Source organism: Bos taurus, chromosome 6 (assembly GCF_002263795.3).
Source record: "Bos taurus isolate L1 Dominette 01449 registration number 42190680 breed Hereford chromosome 6, ARS-UCD2.0, whole genome shotgun sequence".
Taxonomy (NCBI): domain Eukaryota; kingdom Metazoa; phylum Chordata; class Mammalia; order Artiodactyla; family Bovidae; genus Bos; species Bos taurus.
The window spans coordinates 115,729,429-115,754,731 of record NC_037333.1 but is presented as its reverse complement, the minus strand read 5'-3'; the positions used below and the strand labels follow the sequence as shown (position 1 = coordinate 115,754,731).

Sequence of the window (25,303 nt, the reverse complement as noted above, 5' to 3'; positions counted from 1 at the left end):
TGTGTATTTTAAGAATACTTTTAGCAGCCACGAGAATTAAGATTGAACTTTGAGCAAAAGGTACATGCTCTTAAAAAATTCAGAGATGCAGTGGGGAGAATGATTCACTATCTTTGTGATTTTACATTTCAGTTCTTAGTTCATGTTTTCAGTGTTCAAGTTTAGTAAGGTTATCCTGACTGAAAAGATTGTTCTGTTTCCATTTGGTGGAGTTTCTGTTATTCCATTCTTATCACTGAGGACTAGCCTGGAAGTTCACATTAGTACAGAGTATATTACTAAATTTTGTTAAATATTATTGAATATGCTTATTTAACTCAACTCTGGATGTGTATGTACCTTACACCTACTTCGAAAGGTGTTAGAAAATATGGAAATTGGGGAAAATCCTAAAGACACTACCCACAGGTTCACGAGAGATGGTCTTTAAATGGGATTGGAGACGGTTGTGGTCGGTGTTCAGAGTCCCGTCACGCTCTCTGCAGCAGCTGAAGGAGACACTAACGGCCTCGTTGAGTGTGTGGAGCAGTCACTTTGAGTTCAAGCCTTCCTAAGTCCCAGAGCCAGGTCAGAGCCGGGCCACCGTCTGCGTGAGATTCACATGGCGTGTGCTCCCAAATTCTAGTTCAGAGCCATGGCCAGCGCCAGCCTGGGAGGAGTCACACTGCTGGGGCCTCCTGTCATCACTCGCAGTGGCCACGAGAGGGACTGGTCAGTGTGCCAGCCTCTGGAGAGCCTGTGGGGTGCCCGCTGTGGCCCTGGAGGCTGCCTGGTGCTCTGTGAGCCCCACCCCAGCGTGCTGGGCCCTCGGCGGGAGACGCATCTGCGAGGAGTCCATCTCCTGACGTGCCTCCGGAGCGCTCGGTCCATGCCGCCGGCCCCACACTGCCTCCAGGGACGGAGCTCGGACTTCGTGAGGACAGAGGAAGGAAGCTTCCAGCACCGGGCTCTTGTGTCTACAAAGCAGTGAAGCCCGCGGTCTGGCCACACAGAGGTCTTAACAATGGACTCAGCAGAAACACGTCGGCAAGTTTTCACTGTCGTGAAGAGACTCGGTTTGCTTATGATCTCACAGCACTTTTTAAATGCATCGACTGGTGCTCCCAAACAAACGGCTGGGAGGACAGAGAAACGGTTGTGGTTTTTCACAGACGTGTTCTGGGAGCGCTGCGCTGCGCCAGGCCCGGGGCAGGGGTCAGTGGGTGGTCCATTTCTCTCGGGAATGCCAGTTAGACCCCTGTGACTGAGGCAGATGCCTGGGGCCCTTCCAGTCCAAATGCTGGCAGTGCGTTTACCTTTGCTAAATGCCGGCACCTCTTCTGGCGGTGTGAAAGGCCAACATTTTGGTCTCATTTGGTCAACAGCAGTGCTTTCACTTAAGCCCTGAGCCCTCCAGGCAGCCCTGGCAGGTCCTGAGGCTGGTGCAATGGGCAGGGGCTGGGTGAGCAGTGTTGCCTGCTTGATGGGCGGTGGAGAGAGCACGTCCTTGGGACCCACGCACCCTGAGGTCAGGCTCCTGTGCCTCCACTTCCAGCTGTGCGATCGGGGAGCCCGCGGTGGTCTCCTGCAGAGGCCTCATGAGCCCTGCTTCACCATCTCTGTGCGGAGCAGCTGAGGGGCTGCAGAGCCACCCCACCCCCTCTCCCTTCTCGCTCTCTGACTTGGCAACTCCACCTGAAGGAATTTGTCTTCAGTGCATGCATGATAAAAGAGATGTGCGAAGACTATGTGCCAAGACTTCGTGGTTGGAAAATGATGAACTGCGTTTTGGAATAGTCACGTATTTGTAGAACGTTTAATGTTGAGAAGATAGTCACACAGTAAGATGAAAAAGTTATAAAATATTATCTGTTCTGTAACATAAGCCCAATTTCCCCTAAAAGCCAGAGGATGAGGGGGAGCAAGCTATATATCCTTGCAGATATATGTACAAAGGGGGCACTTTGAAGCTTATACAGTACAGTATCAGTGATAGTTATCTTAGAATCTGGCTTTTTTATCATTGTCTTTATTAATACTTTCAATATTTTTCACAATGAGGTTTATATTTTACCATCAAAATTATTTTGGGCGATGGATAAAATCGTATCATGTCTTGTATTCAGTTTTAAAGTAGTCCTCTGGGGGACTTCCCTGGTGGTCCATGGCTAAGACTCCATGCTCCCAGTGCAGCGGGCCCGGGTTCAGCCTCTGGCCAGGGAACAAGATTGCACACACCCCAGAAACTCCAGTACTTTGGCCACCTCATGCGAAGAGTTGACTCATTGGAAAAGACTCTGATGCTGGGAGGGATTGGGGGCAGGAGGAGAAGGGGATGACAGAGGATGAGATGGCTGGATGGCATCACTGACTCGATGGACTTGAGTCTGAGTGAACTCCGGGAGTTGGTGAGGGACAGGGAGGCCTGGCGTGCTGCGATTCATGGGGTTGCAAAGAGTCAGACACGACTGAGTGACTGATCTGATCTGATCTGACCTCAAGATCCTGCATGATGCAACAAGGATCCCACATGCTGTAGCTAAGAGCTGGCAGAGCCAAATAAATAAGTATTTAAAATTAATTTAATTAAAATTTTAAAAATAAAGTAATCCTCTGTGCACACGTGTGGCGTGTGTGTGTGCAGGTGTGGGGTGTGGGCAGGTGGCAGTCAGGAACCATGACAGCCTGCGTTGATAGCCTGGAACCTGGAAGGCTGGTTGCTGTTCAGTTGCTCAGTTGCGTCCGACTCAGCAACTGCATGGACTGTAGCCCGCCAGGCTCCTCTGTCGGTGGGATTTTCCAGGCAAGAATACTGGAGTGGGTTGCCACTTCCTCCTCCAGGGGATATTCCTGACCCGGGGTCGAATTCATGTCTCCTACAGCTCCTGCATTGGCAAGCAGATTCTTTACCACTGAGCCACCAGGGAAGGCTAGAAGCTGGGAGCTTTATTGTACTGTTCTCTTCACTTACCTTTGTTTGGAAGTTTTCATAATGTGAAGTAATATATAAATATTACTTTAAGAACTAATTAAGTAAAATAAAGGTATGAAAGCCTATGGATTCTATGAAATACACGTATTCTTGAATTTTAAAAGTAATCAAGAATATTTACTGTCAGAAACCTTTGTTTTTGTACAGAAAGTAGAAAGATACAGGGAGATATATTTAAGCAGATGCAGCAGGATCTCACAGAGCGAGTTCTGCCGGCACTGTGCTCGGTTCATAAGCTCCCTTCTTCAACAAGGACCCAAGGGTCAGAGGGAAGTGCCCAGGGGGACCCAGCCACGGCTATGATGGCCGTGGTCTTGGCCCCACAGAGTCCACGCTGCTCTTGACCAGAGGGAACTGTCATGGAGAACACTCTTTTTCTCTTGGCAGCCTGAGAACTGCCAAGTGGATATGAACTGTTGTGTTGTGTCTTTTCTTTTTTTTTTTAAAAACTAGGTCTGTGCCTGTCAAGTGCGAGCTACAGGAAAGATGTACGCCTGTAAGAAGCTGGAGAAGAAAAGGATAAAGAGGAGGAAAGGGGAGGCCATGGCCCTGAGCGAGAAGAGGATCCTAGAGAAAGTGCACAGTAGGTTTGTAGTAAGTATCTTCTCTGTCCTCCCTGGGATGGCGAGCTGGGCAAGTGGCGTCTGTCCAGTACGTGTGCTGCTGGACACAAGCCCACCCCAGCCGAGTGTGCTCGGGGTTCACTGTCCCGCCGCTGAGGGGAGAGGTGCAGGAGCAGCCCTCCACTGCCCTGCCCAGCCCTCCCTGGACTCAAACAGGTGGTTTGTGATGAATCCGCCCGTGTCCCCACTGCCCAGTCTGGCGCTGACCCTCTGCCCTCTCTGGTGGCATCAGTGGCTGGGCTCACCCTGCGGTTGGCCGAAGCCCCAGCTGGTTGAGAGGCTTGAAGCGCTTCTCTGCCCAGCCCCTCACTCGGGCCTCGTCTGTGTCCACCTCCACCCTCTTTCTGACGGCGCAGGTTCACGACTCGCCCTCAGCCAGCGAGCCGAGTTGTGTGAGGCCTGACTCCACCCTCACTGTATGGGTCAGGGCTGAGCCCAGGGGTCCTGGGTCCAGGCTGTGCGTTAAGTAGCGGGTTTTCATCTCCACAGCTGCTTCCTCCACCTAATTACATGTTGAAGGAAGAGAGGGAAAGACAACTTATAAAAGGCTTCATGGTGTCATTTACTTCTCAGTTCTGAGGTTAGCACTTCGTGCTGGGCACAAAGCTTCCAAGACAGACAGGCCTTCAGAGCTGTCACCTAGTTTAACAGCAAGGGTTTGCTGTGTGTGCGACGTGTCAGCCTTCTGTACGTGCTTTACAAGAAAACCTTTGATAAAATGGGCTTATCTTAGCATCGCTTTAAACATATTTGTGTAACTATCTCCAAACACCAAAATCTACAGTCTAGCGCTGCAAAAGGGACATGGATAATAGTTATGGTTTGTTCTACTGAAATACAATATTTTGGTTTCTGTACTCCTGGCCTCTTGCCAGGATCCTGGAAATACTTTCCCTTGCCCTTGATCTGTTCATTACTTCCTGCTTACGGCCAATCTCAGGGGGTCCTGACTGGTACTTCTGTGGAGTTCATCTCCTCTTCCTCCTCACAGCCCCTCCCCAACCCCCCACCACAACATGACTGTGTGTGAAGGCAGTCCAAGACTCTCTAGATAACTGGTTGAGAATTTGGCCAAGTTATTAGATATGGCACCAACTAGATATGAAACAGTTTGAAAAACTTTGATTGAAACCATTTACAATAGCATTAAGAAACATCAGAATCTAGACAAAAATCCAGTGAAATGTGCAAGACTTCTACACTGGAAACTGTAAAACAATATTTACACACAACTACAGATGCCCTGAACAAACGGTGGGGTGCCCTGCTCACGGGTGGGAGCCTCAGGACTATGGTGGCCCTAAGACAAGTGAAATGCAGCCCAGCCAGAATCCCAGAAGGGCGTGTATGTGTGTACTCACGGGTGTAAACTGACTTGCAGACCAGCAGGACAGTGGGTGAAGAGCTTGAACAGGCACTTCACGAGAGAGGCTCACAAAACCAGTATTGGGCATGGCTGAGAGGTGTCCCCTGCGTGTGCAGAGGAGCGAGCGGCGAGACCACAGGAGAGTGCCGAAGCTTCAGGGCATGGCTGGCGGCACAGGCACTGGGAGAGCTGAGCAGCTCTGCACCCCTCTGCTCCGCCGGAGGCGTCCGACTCCCATGCCAAGCGCAGACAGTCCGCAAGCGTGGGGTGCCAGTGCTCGACGGCTAGAATGTAGCTTTGAGGAGTTCCACCCCAAGTTCTTTGTGAAGGTTGACACCTACTCACTTAGACATGGCTCCCCCAGTGGCTCAGCAGCAAAGAATCCACCAGCTGCTGCAAGAGACGTGGGAGACTCGAGTTTGATTCCTGGGTGGGGAAGATCCCCTGGAGAAGGAAATGGCAACCCACTCCAGTATTCTTGCCTGGGACATTCCATGGACAGAGGAGCCGGGCGGCCTGCAGTCCATGGGGTCACAAAGAGCTGGACGTGACCGAGCGTGCACGCACTTGGGAAGTTCTCTGCTTTCGGCGCTGAGCAGCTGCTAGCGCTTCATCAGGTAGAGGTTTGCGATGGTGCTGGTGCACTTCTCCCCCAAAGCAGGCCGCGTTTCGGTGCTCTCACTGTGAACGTACACGGACTGTTTGACTGTTGCTCACAAATAGAGTGCATCGCCAATGAACGAGCAGGTTTTTGCATTTTCTTTCCTACAACACTGCTGTCCTCAGGTTAGCTTATGTTACACATACCAAACCAAAAAGTCCCTGTGCTTGGTGCTAACCATTATGAACGGAGGGGACCTGAAGTTTCACATTCACAACCTGGGCGACCCCGGCTTCGAGGAGCAGAGAGCGATCTTCTACGCGGCCGAGCTGTGCTGTGGCTTGGAGGATCTGCAGCGGGAGCGCATTGTATACAGGTAGGGGCACAGGGCTCCCGGGGCCTCGAGGCCTGTCCACCCTGAGCGGCTCTCATGGGCCACGTGGGGGCTGGGGCGGGAGGGCCGGTGGGGAGCCCTGGCCCTGATCCCTGGGGCCGCGCCCTCACCATTGGAAGCATGGCCAATCAGGGGCAGACCTCGGTTTTCTTTTTAGTTCTCTTCTCTCTCCGGTAAGTACTTTTCATTTAAGTTGGTCGTGCTGCTCACAAGCACGAGAGGAACCCATTTCCAAAGTCCTTAGATATTTCGATAGTTGTTCCGAGGATTGGGGACGATGTTCCAACAAAATAACAAATGTTCTGAAATAATTGTACTTATTTTAATACTTTTTTCATCTTAGAATTCAGTAGAGAAAATTAAGTGCCGTGGATGGAATTTTGTGTGATGCATAAATCTGGGTTTTAGGGACAGCAGTCCCTCTTCCACCTTTAGAAGCTGGGGTCCTGAGCGCTGACACTCTTCGGGGCCGCCCCAGGCCACTCCCTGCGTTCAGCCCAGTGCATCCACCTGCGGGCCGTGTGCGCTCGTCCCCTAGTGGGTGCGTCTAGCTGGCCTTCTCAGTTCCCAAGGGCTCTGCCCACTCCTTCCCCTCTAGCCCACATCCTCCCTGAATCTGGTCCCCAGATCAGTCCAGAATATTTGTCTGATCCCTCTGTGTTTCCCGTGGTCAGTGGCCGAGGTCACGTCCTCCTCAGATGGGCTTGCTCTCCCGGAGTTTGTCTGGCGTCATCTTGCCTGCCCTGCTCATGCGTCTGCCCTCTCAGGGGCCTTTCTTCCTGGCCCCCTCCTGCCGTCACGCAGAATTAGTGCACAGACACCCACTTTCTAGAAGCCCCTTCCCCTGGCTGGTCCTCAGAGTGCTCCGTGTTGCCCATCCTGGGGCCGGTCCCCCTGGCTGGCTCACTTCCGAGAAGACCTTCCTCTTCTCCATCCCAATTCTGATGTGATTTTTCTTCTTTGTCATTTGTGGCCCAGAGCCAAGTTGAGTATCTCCTGAGGATCAGCTCCCAGCAGGCTGGGCTGATGGGTGACGGTCCCACCTACCATGAGTTGTGCAGAAGGTGGGGGCACAGGCTGCTACTCTGGGACTTACGGGGGCAGCTGGAGGAGGTCTGATTGCTACGTGGCTGCTGGAGGAAGTGAGCTTGTTACAGTTAAGTCCAGCTGAGCCGCCTTGGCCTGCTTCGTGTTGAGATGCATTCCCTGCACTGGTCAGACGGTTCCGTTCCCCAGCCTTCTACCCTGGGCTCCCGCCTGCCGTCTGACTGAGCAGGTCTGTCTTGTGCTGCTGCGTCCAGGAGACCTGCCATCAGGAGGCACCCCTGAGCGTCTGTTGCACGCATGAGCCATGGCCTTCAGACTCTGACGGCCTGTCCCGCCTCCAAGGCACTGCACACACGCTTCACGGGGAAGGTGCCCGTGTCCCCTTGCCTTTCCTCAGAGACCACCACTGACAGCTTTCATCAGACCAGGTCCTAGAGAGAGTGTCTTCCTCTTTGCACAGAGGTAGTACAAATAAAAATGCTCTCCTATTTCAGCAGCTCCAAAATCAAAAAGGAAGAGACACACAGGATGGGCGTTTATCATTTTCAAATATTTATTTATTTGCGTGTTCTGTCTGCGCCAGGTCTCAGTAGTGCAGGCAGGGTCCTTGTTTGTAGTGTATGCGACCTAGTTCCCTGACCAGGGATGGAACCGCAGGTCCTCTGCTGTGGGAGTTCAGTCTTAGCCACGGGACCACAGGCTCCTTCCTGGGGAGTGGTTTTTGAGGGAAGGCTCGAGAAAGGACAACACTTTGTAGCCTGAGCTGTGGCGTTCTGCCCTGGCAGATGCCAGTGTGTGGTGTGGGGCAGGGTGTGAGCAGGCCGCTTTGGAATTGGTCTCAGCTTGTCGCCTGGCATCCAAGTGATCCAGTGACATGGCTGCACCCTAAGAGTGGCACCTACACCCAAGAGTGTCTAAACACCCTCCGGAGACGCTGTGACAGTCCCAGGAGGCGTTGTGTGTAACACGCTTAAGCACGTGTCTTGGCCTCCAGTGAGCACGCCAGGGGGTGGCTGATGTCATTACCGCTGTGCTAAGTCACTCAGTCGTGTCCAACTCTTCAAGACCCGTGGACTGTAGCCCACCAGGCTCCTCTGTCCATGGGATTGTCCTGGCAAGAATATTGGAGTGGGTTGCCGTGCTCTCCTCCAGGGGATCTCCTGACGCAGGGACTGAACCCACATCTCCTGCACTGGCAGGCAGGCTCTTTACCACTGAGCCACTGGGAAGCCCATCGTTACTGCTACCGATTAGTATTTTGTGCAGTACATGCTGCGTGTCTCCCTTCAGAGCAGGTGACTGGTGCTTGATTGACAGCTGACGGCAGAGCCGGTGGCAGTGGTTTAGGGCAGCTTCCCACACCAGGCAAGGAGGCGGCCGGGAGTCGGTGGGTCTCTGGCTGGGCCCTGGGTTGGCTGCCCTGGAGCAGTGCTGGCCTTGCGTGGAGCAGTGGGGCTTTAGGGCGCCTGGTGAGACGTTTGCGGTGAGGCGGGCGGGCGGCTGTCCTGTGCATGTGGCCGTGCCTGTGAACGTCCCGTGTCAAGGATGGTTACCTTGTTGTCAACAGCATTTACCAGGACTCGTTAAATACAGAGAGAAAACAAGACTGCTTGTGGCTGGCAGGGCAAGCAGAGGGCACCCGTTCCCGCCCCCTGCTCCCCAGGGCCACCAGCAACAGTGTCGGGATGTCTGCCCAGGAAGGTTTCCGCGCAGAGCCCCACGCCTACGTTCTCGCTCTGCTCTCTTCTGGGCGTGCAGTTTCTACCCCAGGGCATCTCAGTGTCTGCGGCCCCCGCCCCCTGAACTGGCACGGGGTTCTGCGGGGCTCTTCTGGGACCAGTGCCTCGGAACGGCTGCTCCGTTGTGCTGACCTCGGTCTCCTCTGCAGGTTCTTGGAGATGTGGCTGCAGATGGAGCGGCCGTGCTGAGGGAGATGGGTCACTGTGACAGGACCACACGTGAAGTCAGAGCTAAATAGAAATCCTCTGAAAACTAGGTTTTTTCCTCGCCAAGGAAAAAAACAAGTAGCTTGAGATATCACATTTAGATATTTTAGTCTTTGGTGACACACACGTATTTGAAGTTTGGCATTGCCCTGCTTGGCCGTGAACTGTGATAAACAGTTAGTGCCACGGGTCACACGCTCCCCCACAAGGCCTGGCCTCCCTGAATGCTGCCCAGCCTGGAAGCAGGCTCTGCGCGCGGGTCCTCCAGGTGAGGACGGTGGGCAGAGCCAGGATCTGACCCTGAGATGGAATTCTTCTTGGCCGGGGATTTCCAGTCGTTGAAATTTTTGACAGTCTATTAATGGTGAGAGAAATGGAGCTGAGTTCGTCAAGGACTAACTCCTCACCGCTGAGCTGCACGTTTCACGGCTGGATCGCCTCCTGCGAAGCCCACGCCCCCACACGGAGCGGTGAGCTCTGCGCCCTCGCCGTGCATGCCGTCTGTAGAGCCCCCCTGCCCCGGCTCCTCCTCATGGCCACTGGAGGCTGTGGCAACACGAGGGTTCCCACAGACCCACAGACGGAGGCGCCGTTACCTGCCGACCTCGCCGTTTCTCAGAGCGGGGAAGTGTCTGCGGGTCTTTCCGCTGGAACTGATGGAGCCCAGTGTTGCGCCCCAAATAACTGACTTTGTGGTGTTGTTTCCTTGCCTTGCAGGGACTTAAAGCCCGAGAACATCCTCCTCGATGATTACGGTGAGCGAGCCTTTCCCGCCAACTGTAGACTTTGTTCAGACGGACTCAAGTCAGGGTGGACCTACCACTTAGTGAGGCCAGGGGATAGCAGCAGGAGATGCCCTCCTAGAAACAGAACGGGGCTCTCACCGTCGTCCCCCTTCGTCTAGGCAGGGAGCAGAGGTGCTTCTGATTTTCAGTTTAACTCGCAGTAAGAGCGGCGTTTCTCTTCTGTTGCTTTCTTTCCTGTTTCACCTTGCTTTAATCTCAGCGGCTTGAGTCCATGCCCTCCTTGCTCGGTCGTTCTCACAGGTGCGGCGTGGGCTCTTGTTTGATTTGCATTTTCCTGACCACACTTTTCATGGGCTTACTTGCCATCTGTTTATCTTTTTTGGTAATGTGTCTTTTCAAGTCTTCTGCCCATTTTTAATTGTTTTTTTCCCTTATTGTTGAGTTTTAAGAGTTCTTTGTATATTTGTTATGCCAGTCCTTTATAAAATATAAATGTTTTTAAGTTAGTGAAGTCAACTTCTAATTTTTTTCTTTCATGGTTTGTACTTGCAGTTACAATTGCAATTGATTTTATGGCTGTGACCATGTTAAAGTCACTGAATTCTGGAAGGTTGTAGACTTGCTGGACTTTGTGCATATACCCGCATACCTTTGGCAGATGACCACTTTCTCTCTGCCTCCCCAGTTCCTGACCCTTTGGTTTCTGTTTGTTGCCTCAGGACACCAGGTGGGACGTTCAACCCAGTGTTTACCAGAAGTTGTAACAGCAGGAATTCTTTGCTTATTTCTGATCTCAGGGATAGTTTTTTAGTATATCACCATGAAGTATGGAATCTGCTGTCGTACTTAAATATTTGTTTGTATGTCTGTGCTGGGTCTTCATTGCAGCACACGGATCTTGTATTAATAGTTGCATCCCGTGGGGTCTTTGGTCACATCATGTGGGATCCACTTTCCCAAACCAGGGATTAACAATACAGGGGAGCGTGAAGTCTTAGCCACTGGACCACCAGGGAAATCCATGCTGTAGTACGTTTATAGAAATTAAGATTTAAGAATTTTTTCTTTTTAAAAAATAGCACTTGAATTTTGTCAGTGCGTTTTCTCCCCAAATGACTATATGTTGTTTGTTTTTTAATATGGTTAATCCACCAGTTGGTTTTCCAGTGTTAAACGAATCTGTCATTCCTGAAATGAGTCCAGCTTGGGCAGATCATGCTGCCCTTGCCTGGGTGGCTGGTTCTGGCACCTGACAGTCCCAGGAGGAAGCGCACCTCCAGCACAGTCTCTCCATCGGGCTCTGCACAAGCGTCGGAACCTGTCCGGGTGTCCGTGTCCACACGGCAGCCACTAGGGGTCCAGACGTCTCCCCTCTTGGGTTCAGCTGCTCCCAGCCTTGGAAAGTGTCCTGGTGGGAGTGGCTGGGGAGCCTCCATGCGTTCCCCACTCCCGGTCGGCAGTGTCTGGCTTGACCTGGCTTTGCCAGTGCTCCTGCTGCCGCAGCAGAGCGCCTCAGCGTGGGTCTCCCGCTCAGATGTTTTGTCCATCCTGGCTGGTCCTGTGGCTCCCAGCTGTGGCCAGGAGTGGTGCAGATGTGCCCCGTCCTGCCCACGTGCAGGCAGCTAGCATCACTCCTGCGGCAGTCGCTGCTGTGCTTGTTCTTTATACGCCGGGGCCAGGTCCCGCTCCCATTAAGAATAGAAGGAAGTGACAGGGCTTTGTTGTTCTTGTCTTGATTTCAGGAGACTTTAAATCTTTTCTTTGTGTTTTTATGTTTTTTAATTTTTAACAATGTAATTCTACCTATACTTTAGTTTCTCAGACTTAAAAAATGCAATTGACTTTAGCATTTTTACTGTTATGGAATTAAACTTCTTAAGAACTAATTTTCCACCAGTGAGCCATAGACCGTAAGAGTAATAGGATTGTCCTCAAGTACTTCTTCATTGTCCTCAAGTACTTCTTCGTTATAGACAGCTTGTTAGGTTTTCTGTTTTCATGTGTCAAGTACGACTGGATATTTGTATTGAATTTAGGTTTAAAAAAAAAGCTGCCGCCTGTTCTTCTACATTTCAAGGCACATTTACCATTTGCCCATTCTGAATATGGGACAGTTTGTTTTGCAAACTTTAAGGGGGATTTGGTTTTATGAAATGAAGCTGGTGGTTGAGTTGATGAAGAAAACCGCATTATGTTTGCATCTTCTATAATTGTTGTCATTGTTGAGTCCCTAAGTTATGTCCGACTCTTTGCGACCCCATGGACGGCAGCACACCAGGCTTCCCTGTCCTTCACCAACCCCTGGAACTTGCTCAAACTCATGTCCATTGAGTCAGTGATGCTGTCCAACCATCTCATCTCTGTCGTCCCCTTCTCATCCTGCCTTCAATCTTTCTCAGCATCAGTCTTTTCCAGTGAGTCAGCTCTTCGCATCAGGCGGCCAAAGCAGTGGAGCTTCAGCTTCAGCATCAGTTCTTCCAATGAATATTCAGGAATGATTTCCTTTGGGATGGACTGGTTGGATCTCCTTGCAGTCTAAGGGACTCTCAAGAGTCTTCTCCAACACCACAGTTCACAAGCATCAATTCTTCAACGCTTAGCCTTCTTTATGGTCCAGCTCTCACGTCCATACATGACTACTAGAAAAACCACAGCTTTAATTATCTGGACCTTTGTCAGCACAGTGATGTCTCTGCTTTTTAATATGCTGTCTAGGTTTGTCATAGCTTTTCTTCCAAGGAACAAGCGTCATGTAATTTTAGATGTAAATGTTTCCAAGTAGGAATTGCTGTAACTTCCATCCCTGTGTTTTAGATTTTTTTCCATTATTTATTGTCAAAGTGTCAGCCGGCCCCCATGATTTGTATCGTGTGTTTGGCCGCATGTAGGACACATCCGGATTTCAGATCTTGGTTTGGCCTTGGAGATCCCAGAAGGGGCGAAGATCAGTGGAAGAGTCGGAACGCTGGGCTACATGGGTACGTGACCGGCCTCCCAGTTCTCCCTGCACTCCTGGCCTCAGGACGCAGAGAGCTGGCCGTGTGGAGGGACCTGGGGTCATCCTGGCCTGCTGTGGGGTAGCGCAGTGGTATCTGAGGTCTGTACCCGCCCCCACCTGCCCTTATTGCCCAGAGCAGAAGAACCAGGACAGGACAGTGGCCTCCTCGCTCCTCCTGGCTCCACACACCCCTCCTGAAGGTGACCAAGTCATTCTGAAGGTTTCGTGAACCAGAGGCCTGGCCTTGGGTCGGCTCTGAGCAGGGACCCCTGCCTGGCTCTGCCCAAGTAGGGGCCGCCTGATATGAGTGAGCCGGGAGCCTCTGCTGAGTTTTGCGCTGACCCCCGCATCCGCTGTGGCGGCTGGGGCCTGAGCCTGGAGGCCTGGCTCTGTCTGGTGGAGAGGCGGGGGTCCTCCCACAGAGCACCGCTTCCCACGGTAGTTAACTCTGCCGTGATTCACTTCGCACTCTGAACAGTGGGAACTGTTTCTAATAACAGCTTTGCTGAAATATAATTCACATACCATAAAATCCACGAATGTTCATTTTGGGCATTCCACAGCAGCATGTGGGATCTTAGTTCTCAACCAGGAGTCAAACCGGCGCTGCCTGCGGTGGGAGCACAGTCGTGTCCCCTGGACGCAGTCCACCGGTCTGGAGTGTGCCGTCCAGGGACTCTCAGTGCGGGCAGAGCAGTGCAGCTACCGCCCCTGGTTTCAGAGCCTTCTCATCCCTGCAGAGAAGAAGCCCCGCACCCGCCAGCAGTCACCCCAGCTCCTCACCTTCTCTGCCAGCCTTGCAGCCACTAATGGGCTTTCTGTCTCCGTGGACTTGTCTGTTCTACCTCATCTAAGTGGAATCACACGCTGTCCGGCCTTTTGTGTCTGCCTCGTTAGCATCGTGTTTCCTGAGTTCATCCGTATAGTAACAAGCATTAACTTTAAATTGTGTTGTTTGCCATTCAGCACAAGGAGATTTAACTTAAATTTCCTGTATTTGTTGAGCAGCTCCGGAAGTTATCAACTCTGAGAGCTATACATTCAGTCCTGATTGGTGGGGGCTCGGCTGTCTGATATACGAGATGATTGAGGGACATTCTCCGTTCAAAAAATACAAAGAGAAGGTTAAGCGTGAGGAGGTGGAGCGGAGAGTGAACAAAGAGGCAGAGCAGTACTCCGAGAAGTTCTCCGAGGACGCCAGGTCCATCTGCAGCATGGTGGGTCGGCTTGGGCGGGGGTAGGGGGCAGGGAAACGCAGCCGTCCGCCAGTGCGCTCGGGCTGAGCAGGGGCCTCCTCTCAGGGTCCCTGATCCCGCAGAGCAGAGCAGAGGCCATTGTTTGCTGTCCCCGAAGGCGCTGCTGAAGGGCAGGACAGTGCTGGGTCCTGGCCAACCTCACAGGGCACTGACAGGCAACAGGCCCTTCTGGACACTCTGCAGCGCCTGACTCCGTGTCTGCCCCTGTAGCCTCAAGAACGTCCCGGCAGTAAGGGAGAGAGAGACACTCTCCTTGTCACTTGCTTCTCTTAAGCCAACATGAAGGGTTTCCCGAGCAAACTTTAAACTTGGTTTGCATTCAGGAGGGTTTATTGAGAATCCCCCTCGGGCCCCTCCCCAGCAGTGAGCACTAACCCCTTCCATGCGCACGCCCGGTGCTCTCATCTGCTTGGGGTGGGTGACTGAGGCCTGGCTCTGCCTGGGGGAGCAACAGGAGGGGCTGGCTGTGGGCTGCGGGCAGAGGGCAGGGGGCGATGGGCGGGGACAAAGCGGGGGCCAGCCAGGGCTTTGCGGTGATTCAGTTGGGGGTCTGGGCCCTGGGTGCTGGCAGGGTGGGTGAGGAGTGGTCAGGCTGGGTGGCTGGGGAGGCATCACCTGCAGGGTTTGGGAGCTGGGGAGAGGTTGTGGGGGGGGGGGGTCCAGGAAGGGGGACGGGCTGGGACAAAGCCTCGGTGTTCCGAGGTGTGCAGGCCTGTGGCAGGCCCAGCTCTTCACGTCTGCAGAAGGGAGTGGCGTGGGTTCCGGCTGAGAGCCAAGGCCGTGGGGCAGGCGGCCTCCCTGGGGGGCGCCAGATGCGGGTGTCTGTGGCGCTGTCCTGCGCTGCCAACACCCAGACGCCTGAGCTCATAGCCGGCGTTGCCCCACAGGACCCCGCTTACAGGGCAGGCTCAGCCCTTGGCAGCACCTCCCAGCCCCGGGCCCTGGCCGGGCTGCCAAGGCCCAGATCGTCGTCGTGTGCCTTTGAGCCGAGGCAGATCTCTTTGGTTGGAAACTGGAGGAAAGCCATTTGGTTTTTGCCAATGACGGGCATGCCTCCCTTTTATTGTGCTTCACAAACAGTGTGTGTGTGTGTTTTGGTTTTACAAGTTGAAGGTTTGTGACAACCCTGTGTTAAAGTCTGCATAGGCATGTGTGTGTGCTCAGTCACGTCTGACTCTGCGACCCCACGGACTGCAGCCCGCCAGGCTCCTCCGTCCACGGGATTCTCCAGGCAAGAATACTGGAGTGGGCTGCCATGCCCTCCTCCAGGGGATCTTCCGACCCAGGGACTGAACTTGCGTCTCTTGCATCTCCTACATTGGCAGGTGGATTCTTTACCACTGAGCCACCAGGGAAGCCCCTATTGCTGTTTCCCCAGCAGCATTATCTTTTAAATGTGTACTTTTTTTTAGATATCATGCTACTGCAAACTTAATAGACTATATCCAGTCCCATCACTTCATGGCAAATAGATTGGAAAAAATGTGGAAACAATGTCAGATTTCATTTTCTTGGGCTCCAAAATCAATGAGGATGGTGATTGCAGCCACGAAATTAAAAGACGCTTGCTCCTTGGAAGAAGAGCTTCGACCAACCTAGACGGCTTATTAAAAAGCAGACATCAGTTTGCCAACAAAGCTCCGTCTAGTCAAAGCTATGGTTTTTCCATTAGTCATGTATGGATGTGACAACTGGACCATAAAGAAGGCTGAGTGCTGAAGAATTCATGTTTTTGAACTGTGATGTTGGAGAAGACTCTTGAGACTCCCTTGGACAGCAAGGAGATCCAACCAGTCAATCCTAAAGGAAATCAATCCTAAATATTTATTGGAGGGACTGATGCTCAAGCTGAAACTCCAGTACTTTGGCCACCTGATGGGAAGAGCCAACTCACTAGAAAAGACCCTGATGCTGGGAAGGATTGAGGGCAGGAGGAGAAGGGGACGACAGAGGATGAGAGGGTTGGATGGCATCACTGACTCGATGGACATGAGTTTGAGCAAGCTCCTGGAGATGGTGAAGGACAGGGAAGCCTGGCGTGCTGCCTGCAGTCCATGGGGTCACAAAGAGTTGGACACGACTGAGCGACTGAACAACAACAACAGTGTAAACAGAACTTGTGTAAGCACGGGGGAAACTAGGAAGCCTGCGTGACCTGCTTTATTGCAGTACTCACTTCAGTTGCTGTTGCCTGGATCCGACCCTGCCATTGTCAGAGGTCTGCCTGCGTAAATGTATAAGTAAGGAATACTTTTGAAGGAAACACTATTAGTTTTAAGAATATACAATTTTTAGAACTAGGTTTGCTAAATTTTTGCCTCATCTGAAGTCCTTAGTGATCTGTTTAATGAATAAATCAAAATGGTTTCTAATTATCCATGTCACTTGGCATGGAAGTGGTGTCTTTGAAGTTCCCAGACAGCTTCTATTTCTTGAGAAAACATCCCCTAATTTTTACAGGGTTAAACTTTTCTTAAGGATTTATTTAGTCAACTTGTAGTTTTTTTGATAGAGGCAGAACTTTAGTTTGAACTCCTTTTGGAAGCGTTACGTATTTGAAATCGGTAAAATCTGCAGTGATGAGGTTTGGCTGATTCTTTGAAATCTGAGTGACTGTTCCATCGGAGGTGCTCTTTGCCTCCCTAATTCTTTGGCCATGATTGTGGAGATTCAGGGGTTTTCTTTTATCCTTGGAGCTTTGGCTGACTCATCTGTGCTCCTCCACAGTTACTCACTAAGGATCCTAAGCAGCGCCTGGGCTGCAGGGGCGAAGGGGCGGCTGAAGTCAAGGGACACCCTGTGTTCAGGGACATCAACTTCAGGCGGCTGGAGGCCCACATGTTAGACCCGCCTTTCCACCCTGATGTAAGTGTGTTGTCAAGGGCAACGGGGTGGCCTCCTCCCCGGCCCTCCTGGCCCCTCTGCCTGAGCTGCAGCCACCCCCCCGGGTCACTGCCCTGCCAGGAACCTCGGCAACCCTGACCCTCCCCAGCTACCCTGCAAGGGCCCTTCCTTTGTCACAGCTGGCACCCTTGCTTCTGTAGCCCTGAATGTGCCTCCCCACACTGGGTCTCAGCGGGTCCCGGCTCGGTGCTGCGGGCCGTGGAGTGGCCCTGGTGAGTGTGCTGTGGAGCCGTGGAGGGTTACATCCCTAGAGCCTGGTGGGGCCCTCAAGCTCGGAGCTGGGAGGAGCGTCCCCATGGTGGCCTTGGGCTACCGAAGATGAAGTAGGAAGCGTGGCGATGCGCTCATTCTGTGGGATATGATGAACCTGTCGTTGTTCAGGTGCTCAGTCGTGTCCGACTCTTTGTGACCCCAAAAACTGCAGCAGGCTTCCCTGTCTATCACCAACTCTTGGAGTTTACCCAAACTCATGTCCACTGAGTCGGTGATGGCATCCAAACGTCTCATCCTCTGTCATCCCCTCTCCTCCTGCCTTCAGTCTTTCCCAGTGTCAGGGTCTTTGCCAGTGAGTCAGCTCTTTGCATCAGGTAACCAAAGTATTGGCGCTTCAGCTTCAGCATCGGTCCTTCCAGTGAATATTCAGGGTTAATTTCCTTTAGGACTGACTGGTTTGATCTCCTTGCTGTGCAAAGGACTCTCAAGAGTCTTCTCTAGCACCATAGTTCAAAAGCATCAATTCTTTGGCGCTCAGCCTTCTTTATGGTCCAACTCTTACATCCATGTATGACTAGTAGAAAAACCATAGCTTTGACTGTCCAGACCTTTGTCAGCAAAGTGATGTCTCTCCTTTTTAACATGCTGTCTAGGTTTGTCATAGTTTTTCTTCCAGGGAGAAAACGTCTTTTAATTTCATGGCTGCAGTCACTGTCCGCAGTGATTTTGGAGCCTAAGAAAATAAAATCTCTCACTGTTTCCATTGTTTCCTCAGCTATTTGCCATGACGTGATGGAACCAGATGCCATGACCTTAGGTTTTTGAATGTTGAGTTTTAGGCCAGCTTTTTCACACTCCTCTTTCACCTTCATCCAGAGGCTCTTTAGTTCCTCTTCGCTTTCTGCCTTAAGGGTGGTGTCACCTGCATATCTGAGGTTATTGATATTTCTCCCGGTAATCTTGATTCCAGCTTGTGCTTCCTCCAGCCCAGCGTTTCTCATGATGTACCTTGCATATAAGTTAAATAAGCCGGGTGACAAGATACAGCCTTGATGCTCTACTTTGCCTATGTGGAATCAGTCTGTTGTTCCATGTCCAGTTCTAACTGTTGCTTCTTGACCTGCATACACGTTTCTCGGGAAGCAGGTCAGGTGGTCTGGTGTTCCCGTCTCTTGAAGAGTTTTCTGCAGTGGGTTGTGATCCACAACAAATGAAGTCAATGAGGCAGAAGCAGGTGTTTCTCTGGAACTAACTCTCGCTTTTTCTGTGATCCAACAGATGTTGGCAATTTGATCTCTGGTTCTTCTGCCTTTTCTAAATGTAGCCTGTACAACTGGAAGTTCTCTGTTAACATACTGTTGAAGACTGACTTGAAGGATTTTGAGCATTACCTTGCTAGCATGTGAAATGAGTGCAGTTGTGGCGGGGGGCGGGGGGCGGGGATGGCGGGTGTTGAGCATTCTCTGGCGTTGCCCTTCTTTGGGATTGGGATGAAAAACTGACAGTGGTCCTGTGACCACCGCTGAGTTTTCCAGATTTGCTGGCATAGTGAGTGCAGCACTTCACAGCATCATCTTTTAGGCTTTAAAACAGCTCAGCTGGAATTCCATGATCTCCACTAGTTTTGTTCATAGTGATGCTTCCTAAGGCTTGACTTCATGCTCCAGGATGTCTGGCTCTAGGTGAGTGATCACACCATCATGGTTATCTGGGTCATTAAAACCTTTTTTGTACAGTTCTGCGTATTGTTGCCACCTCTTCTTAATCTCTTCTGCTTCTGTTAGTACATACGGTTTGAGTCCTTTATTGTGCCCATCTTTGCATGAAATATTCTGTTATGAACCTGAGACATGCCATTAAAATCGTTCTGGCTCTGCAAGTCAGGACTCAGTGTTTATGTGGAATGTGCTGTGGCCACAGCTTGGTCCTCTGAGTGAGTCCTCGCAAAATGTGGTTCCTGAGCCTCGGTTCCAGGCCCGAGAATCTCGGGAGAACTTGCTTGGACTCGCTGAGCCAGGCAGCCAGATGGGCTGCAGGATGAGGAAAGTGGTGGGGCCTCCTGGAGCCTTTCCCACCGGGCACTGGGTACTGCCGGCTGCGGGCCGTGGAGGCCGGGAAGGCAGCCATCCCGAGGCAGAGGGAGGGCACGCCGGGTGGTGCCTGGACCAAGGGGCAGAGGCGCCGGGCTTGTCCTGGGGCAGCTCCTGCATGTAACCAGGGGCCGGGGCTGTGAACAGTGGCGTCCGAGACAAGTGTCAGGCGGTTTGGTGTGGGGCCAGGACAGGGTTCTGACCTACGACCTCAGTGCTCCCCTTGGTCCCCTCTACAGCCCCCTGAGGGCCGCCCCGCCCGGGACTCCCAGCTCCTTGCCTGGTGGGATGGCCAAGTCCTAACCAGGGGCCCTGGGGTCCTGCTCTCGATTCCCACTCCAGAGGCGGGGCCTGGCTCCCACGCACCCCCAGCTATGAGTGCGGGTGGGGCTGCGGGCCTGGCTCCTGTCCCAGCTCGGGGCTGGTGCTCCAGCCAGAGCACCCTGTCCGCCTCCTCCATCCCCGGCCTCTGCTGTGACCCAGCTTCCATGCAGGAAAGAGAGGGGGGCCGTCCGGGGCCTCGTGGCCGGGCGCGGTGGGCGAGCAGGGGCCTGTGGTTCTGAGAGTTATGAGAGTACGGAACAGAGGTGCGCAGCTGTGTGAGCCTCGGGCATCATGAGCATGATGGGGGAAACTCAGCCACGCCTCTGTTCCTGCCGACAGCCGCAGGCGGTTTACTGCAAGGACATCTTGGACATCGAGCAGTTCTCTACGGTGCGGGGCATCCAACTGGACAGCACCGACAGCTGCTTCTACAGCGAGTTCGTCACAGGCTGTGTCTCCATCCCCTGGCAGAACGAGGTACTGTTCCCGCGGTGCAGACCGCAGCTACTTACTGCCCCCGAGAAGTGAACAGCTTCTGCTTTGAGATAGCTCTTTAGCTGCTCTGCGCACACATCCATTTATGTGTGTGTGTGTGCGCATGTGCGCATATTTGGAGGTAAAATTACTTGAGGAGCTGCCCCTGGCTCCTCGGGAAGGGGACAGAGGTGGCTCTGGGGTCCGCTGGGTACCTGCCAACCTGAGTGCTGCTCTCTGAGTTCCCACGGGTCATGCTTTGGCGGGGGGTCACACTGGCAGACACGTGACCTACCCCAGGAGGAGGTCAGGAAGCAGGGGTAGTGGGAACCGGGGACAGGAGCAGAGTGGCTGCTGAACACTGGGCTGGAGGCCAGGGGGGACGCGGACCTCCGTCACTTCTCTGTCCTGCTCTTCTGTGGGTGCAGATGATCGAGTCTGAATGTTTCAAGGACATCAACGAAAGTGAAAACGAGCCAGTTGTGGTTTTAGAGCCAGATGAGAAGACGGATCAGCAAGTTCCCAGGCAGAAGAGAGGCTTCTTCTACAGACTCTTTTCCAGAGGGGTAAGGGTGGCAGTCGCTCTGTTATTATTAATGTGACCTGTTACAAGGTGTCTTTCACCACGGCAGACCTTTCTTTGTTCAGTGCTCTTTCTGCAGTGCCTGCTGTGTGAGGGGCTGTATACAGTGTGCAAGCTACCCATGCGGTGTGTTTGAGCCCGGCGAGAAGAGCCCTCCCAGGGGTGTTTGCCGTTGGTATGAACTCTGTCCTGATCGCAAAAGAAGAAATGGCTCCAGCACTTGAAAAGAGACCCCGCTGTCCATGAGAACGCGTTCCGCACTAGGCTCGTGAAGCATTGTGAAGAACCAATGTAAAAGAATGAAAGTCCTTTCAGTTTCTGCCTGGTGTTGTTCTGATTCTCAGAGCTGTTGCGTCATTCACCCGCGATCACAGGGAAAGCTGATTCTCCTTTGAATGTGGAAGAGTGTTTGGAGAGGCTTTCTGTGGTAGCATTAAACTCAGGAATGGTTTCAGGCCTCCTTGGACCAGTGGGTCATCCTGCCGTATACCCTGTCTGCTCCAGAGGGATTTTGCCTCAGTCATCCACTGAACATCTCATCCACCGTGTCTCAGTATAAACCCAGAGAATGTGGCCAGGTCTCCTCTCAGAATGCGGGGCCGGGCAGCAGTTAACCTGAGCTCCTCTGCATGTCTCGCGTCGCTCAGTGGGAGTCGTTGCTGAGTCCATGCTGTGGGGGCCTCACATACCGTGAGGGGGACCCTCCACACAGTCGTACAGGAAGAAGCTGTCCACCCCGCCTGCTCAGAGGCGCTCAGTGGGCAGTGGGCGCAGGATGGGGCGAGCTGTGTGAGTGGGGGGAGTGGGACACACCGGCGCCCATCTCTGCTGAATCGAGCATCCTCACCACGTGAAGCACGTGGGAGGGGACGGTTAAAGGTTTTGCTTGCCTGGAAGTCCGCACTTCCCACAGTTTCTGTGCACTTAAGTCTTCCCTGGTGGCCCAGTGGTAAAGACTCTCCTGCAGTGCAGGAGGCCCAGGTTCCATCCCTGGGTCAGCAAGGTCCCCCGGAGAAGGAGATGGCAACCCACTCCAGTATTTTTGCCTTGAGAATCCCATGGACAGAGGGGCCTGGTGGGCTACAGCCCATGGGTCACAGAGTCAGACACGCCTGCACACACACGCACACATGAGGCAAGCGAGCCCCTCGCACGGGAAGGGGCCTGACCAGCCTTCTGCCTGTGTTGCAGGGCTGCTTCAACGCCGGCTCCAGCAAGAAGAAGCTGGTGTCCTCCAGACGGTGAGCACGTGCTGCGCGGCCAGACCACACGGGAGCACGCGCCGGGGCCCATCCCATCTGCGACCTGCAATAAACATGTGGGACTCACCTCACGACGGCTCAGCAGTCTGTCCCGCTTTCTACGTTCATGCCTGAACTGGTGTTTCTCTAAAGGTGGATTGAACAAAAGGCCACCTGAGGACTTGGGATGCCTGGAAGGCCCCGGGTGTGGACGCCCTGTGGCGTGTCCCCACAGAGAGGGGAGGGGAGGCCTGGAAGGGGCCCTGCTGCTCCTCACCCACCTGAGGCACCCCCCGAGCTCCTCTGGGTGTGGGTGGGTGGGCGTCAGCATGGGTTAGCAGGTCTTGGCCGTTTGCATTCGTGTTCCTAGCTCCCGTGCCTCCTGCTGAGATTCTGCCGCCCACCGTATGTGGGGCATCTCAGGGCGCTCCTGTCTGCCCTTGGAAAGAGGGTGTTTTCAGGACCCTGAGGTCAGGGCGTGGCTGTCAGGCTGGAAGCATGTCTGTGAGTCTCCGGGCCTGGGTCCCCAGAGCCACTGGTGCTGGAGCTGGGCAGGGGGGTGGCCTGGTATGTGCCACCCTGGCAGGGCCTCCCGGGGCCAGAGCGCCAGGTAACGGGGAGAGCTGGTTGGGGGAGGAGGTGGGAGCCTCCTGGGTCCGGTGACCCTGCCGGTGGCCCTGGGTTCATGGTCAGTCACCCTCACTGTTCTCTGGCTCGCTGGGAAGCTCTTGCTACCTGCTGTGTGGGATCCAAGGTCCAGACCTCGGAGAGTTGAACCAAATAGCAGGGACTTGGTCTGGAAAATCCTCATTAAAAAAAGGGGGAAAGGAAATCCTAACAAAAAATTTGAAAAGATTTAAGTATAGTAGAGTATGTGATTACAAATGCAATAAACCTACAAATTAATAACAAAATCGGAAAACAAAAAGGCCCTGGCTAATAACCTCTACGAAGTCCTCTGGGCTAAGGAGGTGATGTAACGCAAAGCTGCAGAGCCTCGAGAAATGAGAACAAGACCCGCGTGCCTGATGTGGGATAAACCTAAAGTGCAGTGCTCCAGGAGGAGATGTACAGCTCTTAATATCAGCAAAGCTAAGTGCCCCAATAGATGGATTTGGCCTCTGACTCAAAAGGATTGAAAAATACATTCAGGAAAAGCAGAAAATAAGAAAGAAAGTAATAGCTATAAAAGAGAAAAACTACAGCTTAAATGATAAAACATTTTTTCTCAAAAATCAATAAAATAAATAAATCAATATCTAACCTAATCAAGAAAAACAAAAGGGGAAAATACAAATACACAAAGTTACAAGAGGAGTAAATCAGAGAGGTAATAAAAGATACAGAATACTATGTACAATTTTATGAAAATAAACATAAAACCTGGATGAAATGCATTTCTAGGAAAACATAATTTACCAAAATTAACCATAAGTAGAATAGAAAATCTAGACAAATTTCAGGATAAGAAATGAAGTTGCCAAAGTGCTATCCTTCAGAAAATCACCAGATTCAGATGATCTAACAGGGAATGTTAGCAAACCTTTGAGGAGCAGATAAATGTCAATGGCTTTTAAATGTTCCAGAGAATACATAGAAGAAGAAGAAAACTTCCCACTCCTTTTTATAAAGCAAGTATAAATTGACACCCAAATCTTACCAAAGACCTTACATGGAAAGTCTATACCACTGTCTTTTATTAATACAAAGTCATTAAAATATTACCAGAATCTTATCCTTAGAGGGCTTCCCTGGTGGCTCGGATGGTAAAGAATCCGCCTGAAGTGTGGGAGACCTTAGTTTGATCCTTGGGTTGGGAAGATCTCCTGGAGGAGGGCATGGCAACCCACTCCAGTATTCTTGTCTGGAGAATCCCCATGGACAGAGGAGCCTGGCAGGCTGCATACAGTCCATGGCGTCACAAAGAGTTGGACACGACTGAGCAACTAAGCACATTATCCTTAAAATATTATGGAACAGAATATTTATTAGCCTTAAAATATTATCAAACAGAATCCGGCAGCACATTATAAAGTACCACATCAAAATGCTGGGTTTATTTTAATAAGATATGGATGATTCAATATCAGGACATCCAGTAACATAATAAATCATGTTAATAGATCCAAAGGAAAAATAGGTAATTTTCATAAAGGCATTTGACCAAATTCAACCCACGTTTGTATAGTTGATAAAATGGAGTTGACCTTTTCGCAACACTGGGTGGGGTTGAAAATTTGCATATAATTTTATAGTCCTCTGATCTATGTTTGTGGTTTCATATCCATGGATATGCTGTAGTATTTATTGCAAAAAATCCACATATAAGTGGACGTATGTATTTCAAAACCATGTTTTTTCAAGTGAAAGTTGCTCAGTTGTGTCCAACTCTTTGTGACCCCATGGACCATACAGTCCATGGAATTCTCCAGGCCAGAATACTGGAGTGGGTAGCCATTCCCTTCTCCAGGGGATCTTCCCAACCCAGGGATCAAACCCAGGTCTCCCACATTGCAGGCGGATTCTTTACCAGCTGAGCCACCAGGGAAGCCCACGAATGCTGGAGTGGGTAGTGTAGCCCTTCCCCGGAGACCTTCCTGACCCAGGAATCAACCCGGGGTCTCCTGCATTGCAGGTGGATTCTTTACCAGCGAGCTACCAGGGAAGCCCTATGGTTTTTCAAGGGTAAACTATAAATCAGTCAATACTTCTTTAGCATCATAAAATACATTTATTACCCAGAGACAGCATCTTACTGGAGGAGGGTTTACGCCACAGAGGCACTCATGATAAAAAGAATAACAGAAAGATGACCACCCTCAGGAGCATCCTATTTCACATTTACAGGAGGAACTTCCCTGTACAGCAAGGGTGCACTACCCTCCTGATGAACACATGTCGGGAGAGTGAGCAACTGAAAGCCAGGGCAAGGGGGACCTGGGGAGGTGAGCCAGACACCAGGGCTGCTCCTGTTCAGGGCGTTGGGAGCCCTGAGACTCCTGAAAGGCCGAACTAATCCGGGGCTCGGAGAACAAAAGCCTGGTCCAGGGCATGCCAAGATTGGGGTCCCAGCCAGTTCACTCTCCACCTCAGGGCCAGGGTGACCTGGAAGTAACCCAGCCCGCTGAAATGGGTGGTCCAGAGGACTCCAAAAGCGGGGCGTGGACCAAGACGGCCAAGGGCTTCTGATGCCCCAAGGAGATGAGCATCGCAAACAGAAACCTTGCCTGGAGGAAGAGAGCACCCTAGGCCACAAATCACTTCTGTAATGGTTTTCAGATACAACGTCCAGGATGTAATCAAAGATAAGCACGACATGAGGTGAGGCAAAAGAACGAACTCAGCAGACATTACAAACAAGAAAAACATTCCCTTGCAGGCTCTAGATAATGGAAATATATGAGACACAGACTCTTAAAAAAATTTTTTTTTAAATTATTTATGGCTGCTCTGGGTCTTTGTTGCTTTGCTCCAGCTTCTCTCTAGTTGCAGCGAGAGGAGGGCTTCTCCTTGCTGGGGAGCACAG

The 25,303-nt window shown here is 51.9% G+C and overlaps 1 protein-coding gene across 16 annotated transcripts in view; it reads left to right on the top strand.

The window, feature by feature from the left end:
• Window positions 1-22,691, top strand: part of GRK4 (G protein-coupled receptor kinase 4) — a 58,259-nt gene extending 35,568 nt beyond the window's left edge. For 6 of the 16 annotated variants that reach the window (XM_010806342.4, XM_059887868.1, XM_010806348.4 and 3 more), the window contains 10 exons: window positions 3,425-3,565; window positions 5,708-5,937; window positions 9,666-9,703; window positions 12,583-12,672; window positions 13,701-13,909; window positions 16,676-16,813; window positions 19,819-19,956; window positions 20,382-20,519; window positions 20,602-21,114; window positions 21,728-21,869. In XM_010806342.4, the coding sequence (XP_010804644.1) occupies window positions 3,425-3,565; window positions 5,708-5,937; window positions 9,666-9,703; window positions 12,583-12,672; window positions 13,701-13,909; window positions 16,676-16,813; window positions 19,819-19,956; window positions 20,382-20,519; window positions 20,602-20,760 (1,281 nt within the window). In that variant the 3' untranslated portion in view covers window positions 20,761-21,114; window positions 21,728-21,869. Of the gene's footprint in view, window positions 1-3,424; window positions 3,566-5,707; window positions 5,938-9,665; window positions 9,704-12,582; window positions 12,673-13,700; window positions 13,910-16,675; window positions 16,814-19,818; window positions 19,957-20,381; window positions 20,520-20,601; window positions 21,115-21,727 lie in introns of all 16 variants that reach the window. The other 10 variants (XM_059887872.1, XM_059887869.1, XM_059887871.1 and 7 more) reach the window with 9 other exon arrangements.
• The last annotated feature ends 2,612 nt before the right edge of the window (window positions 22,692-25,303 follow it).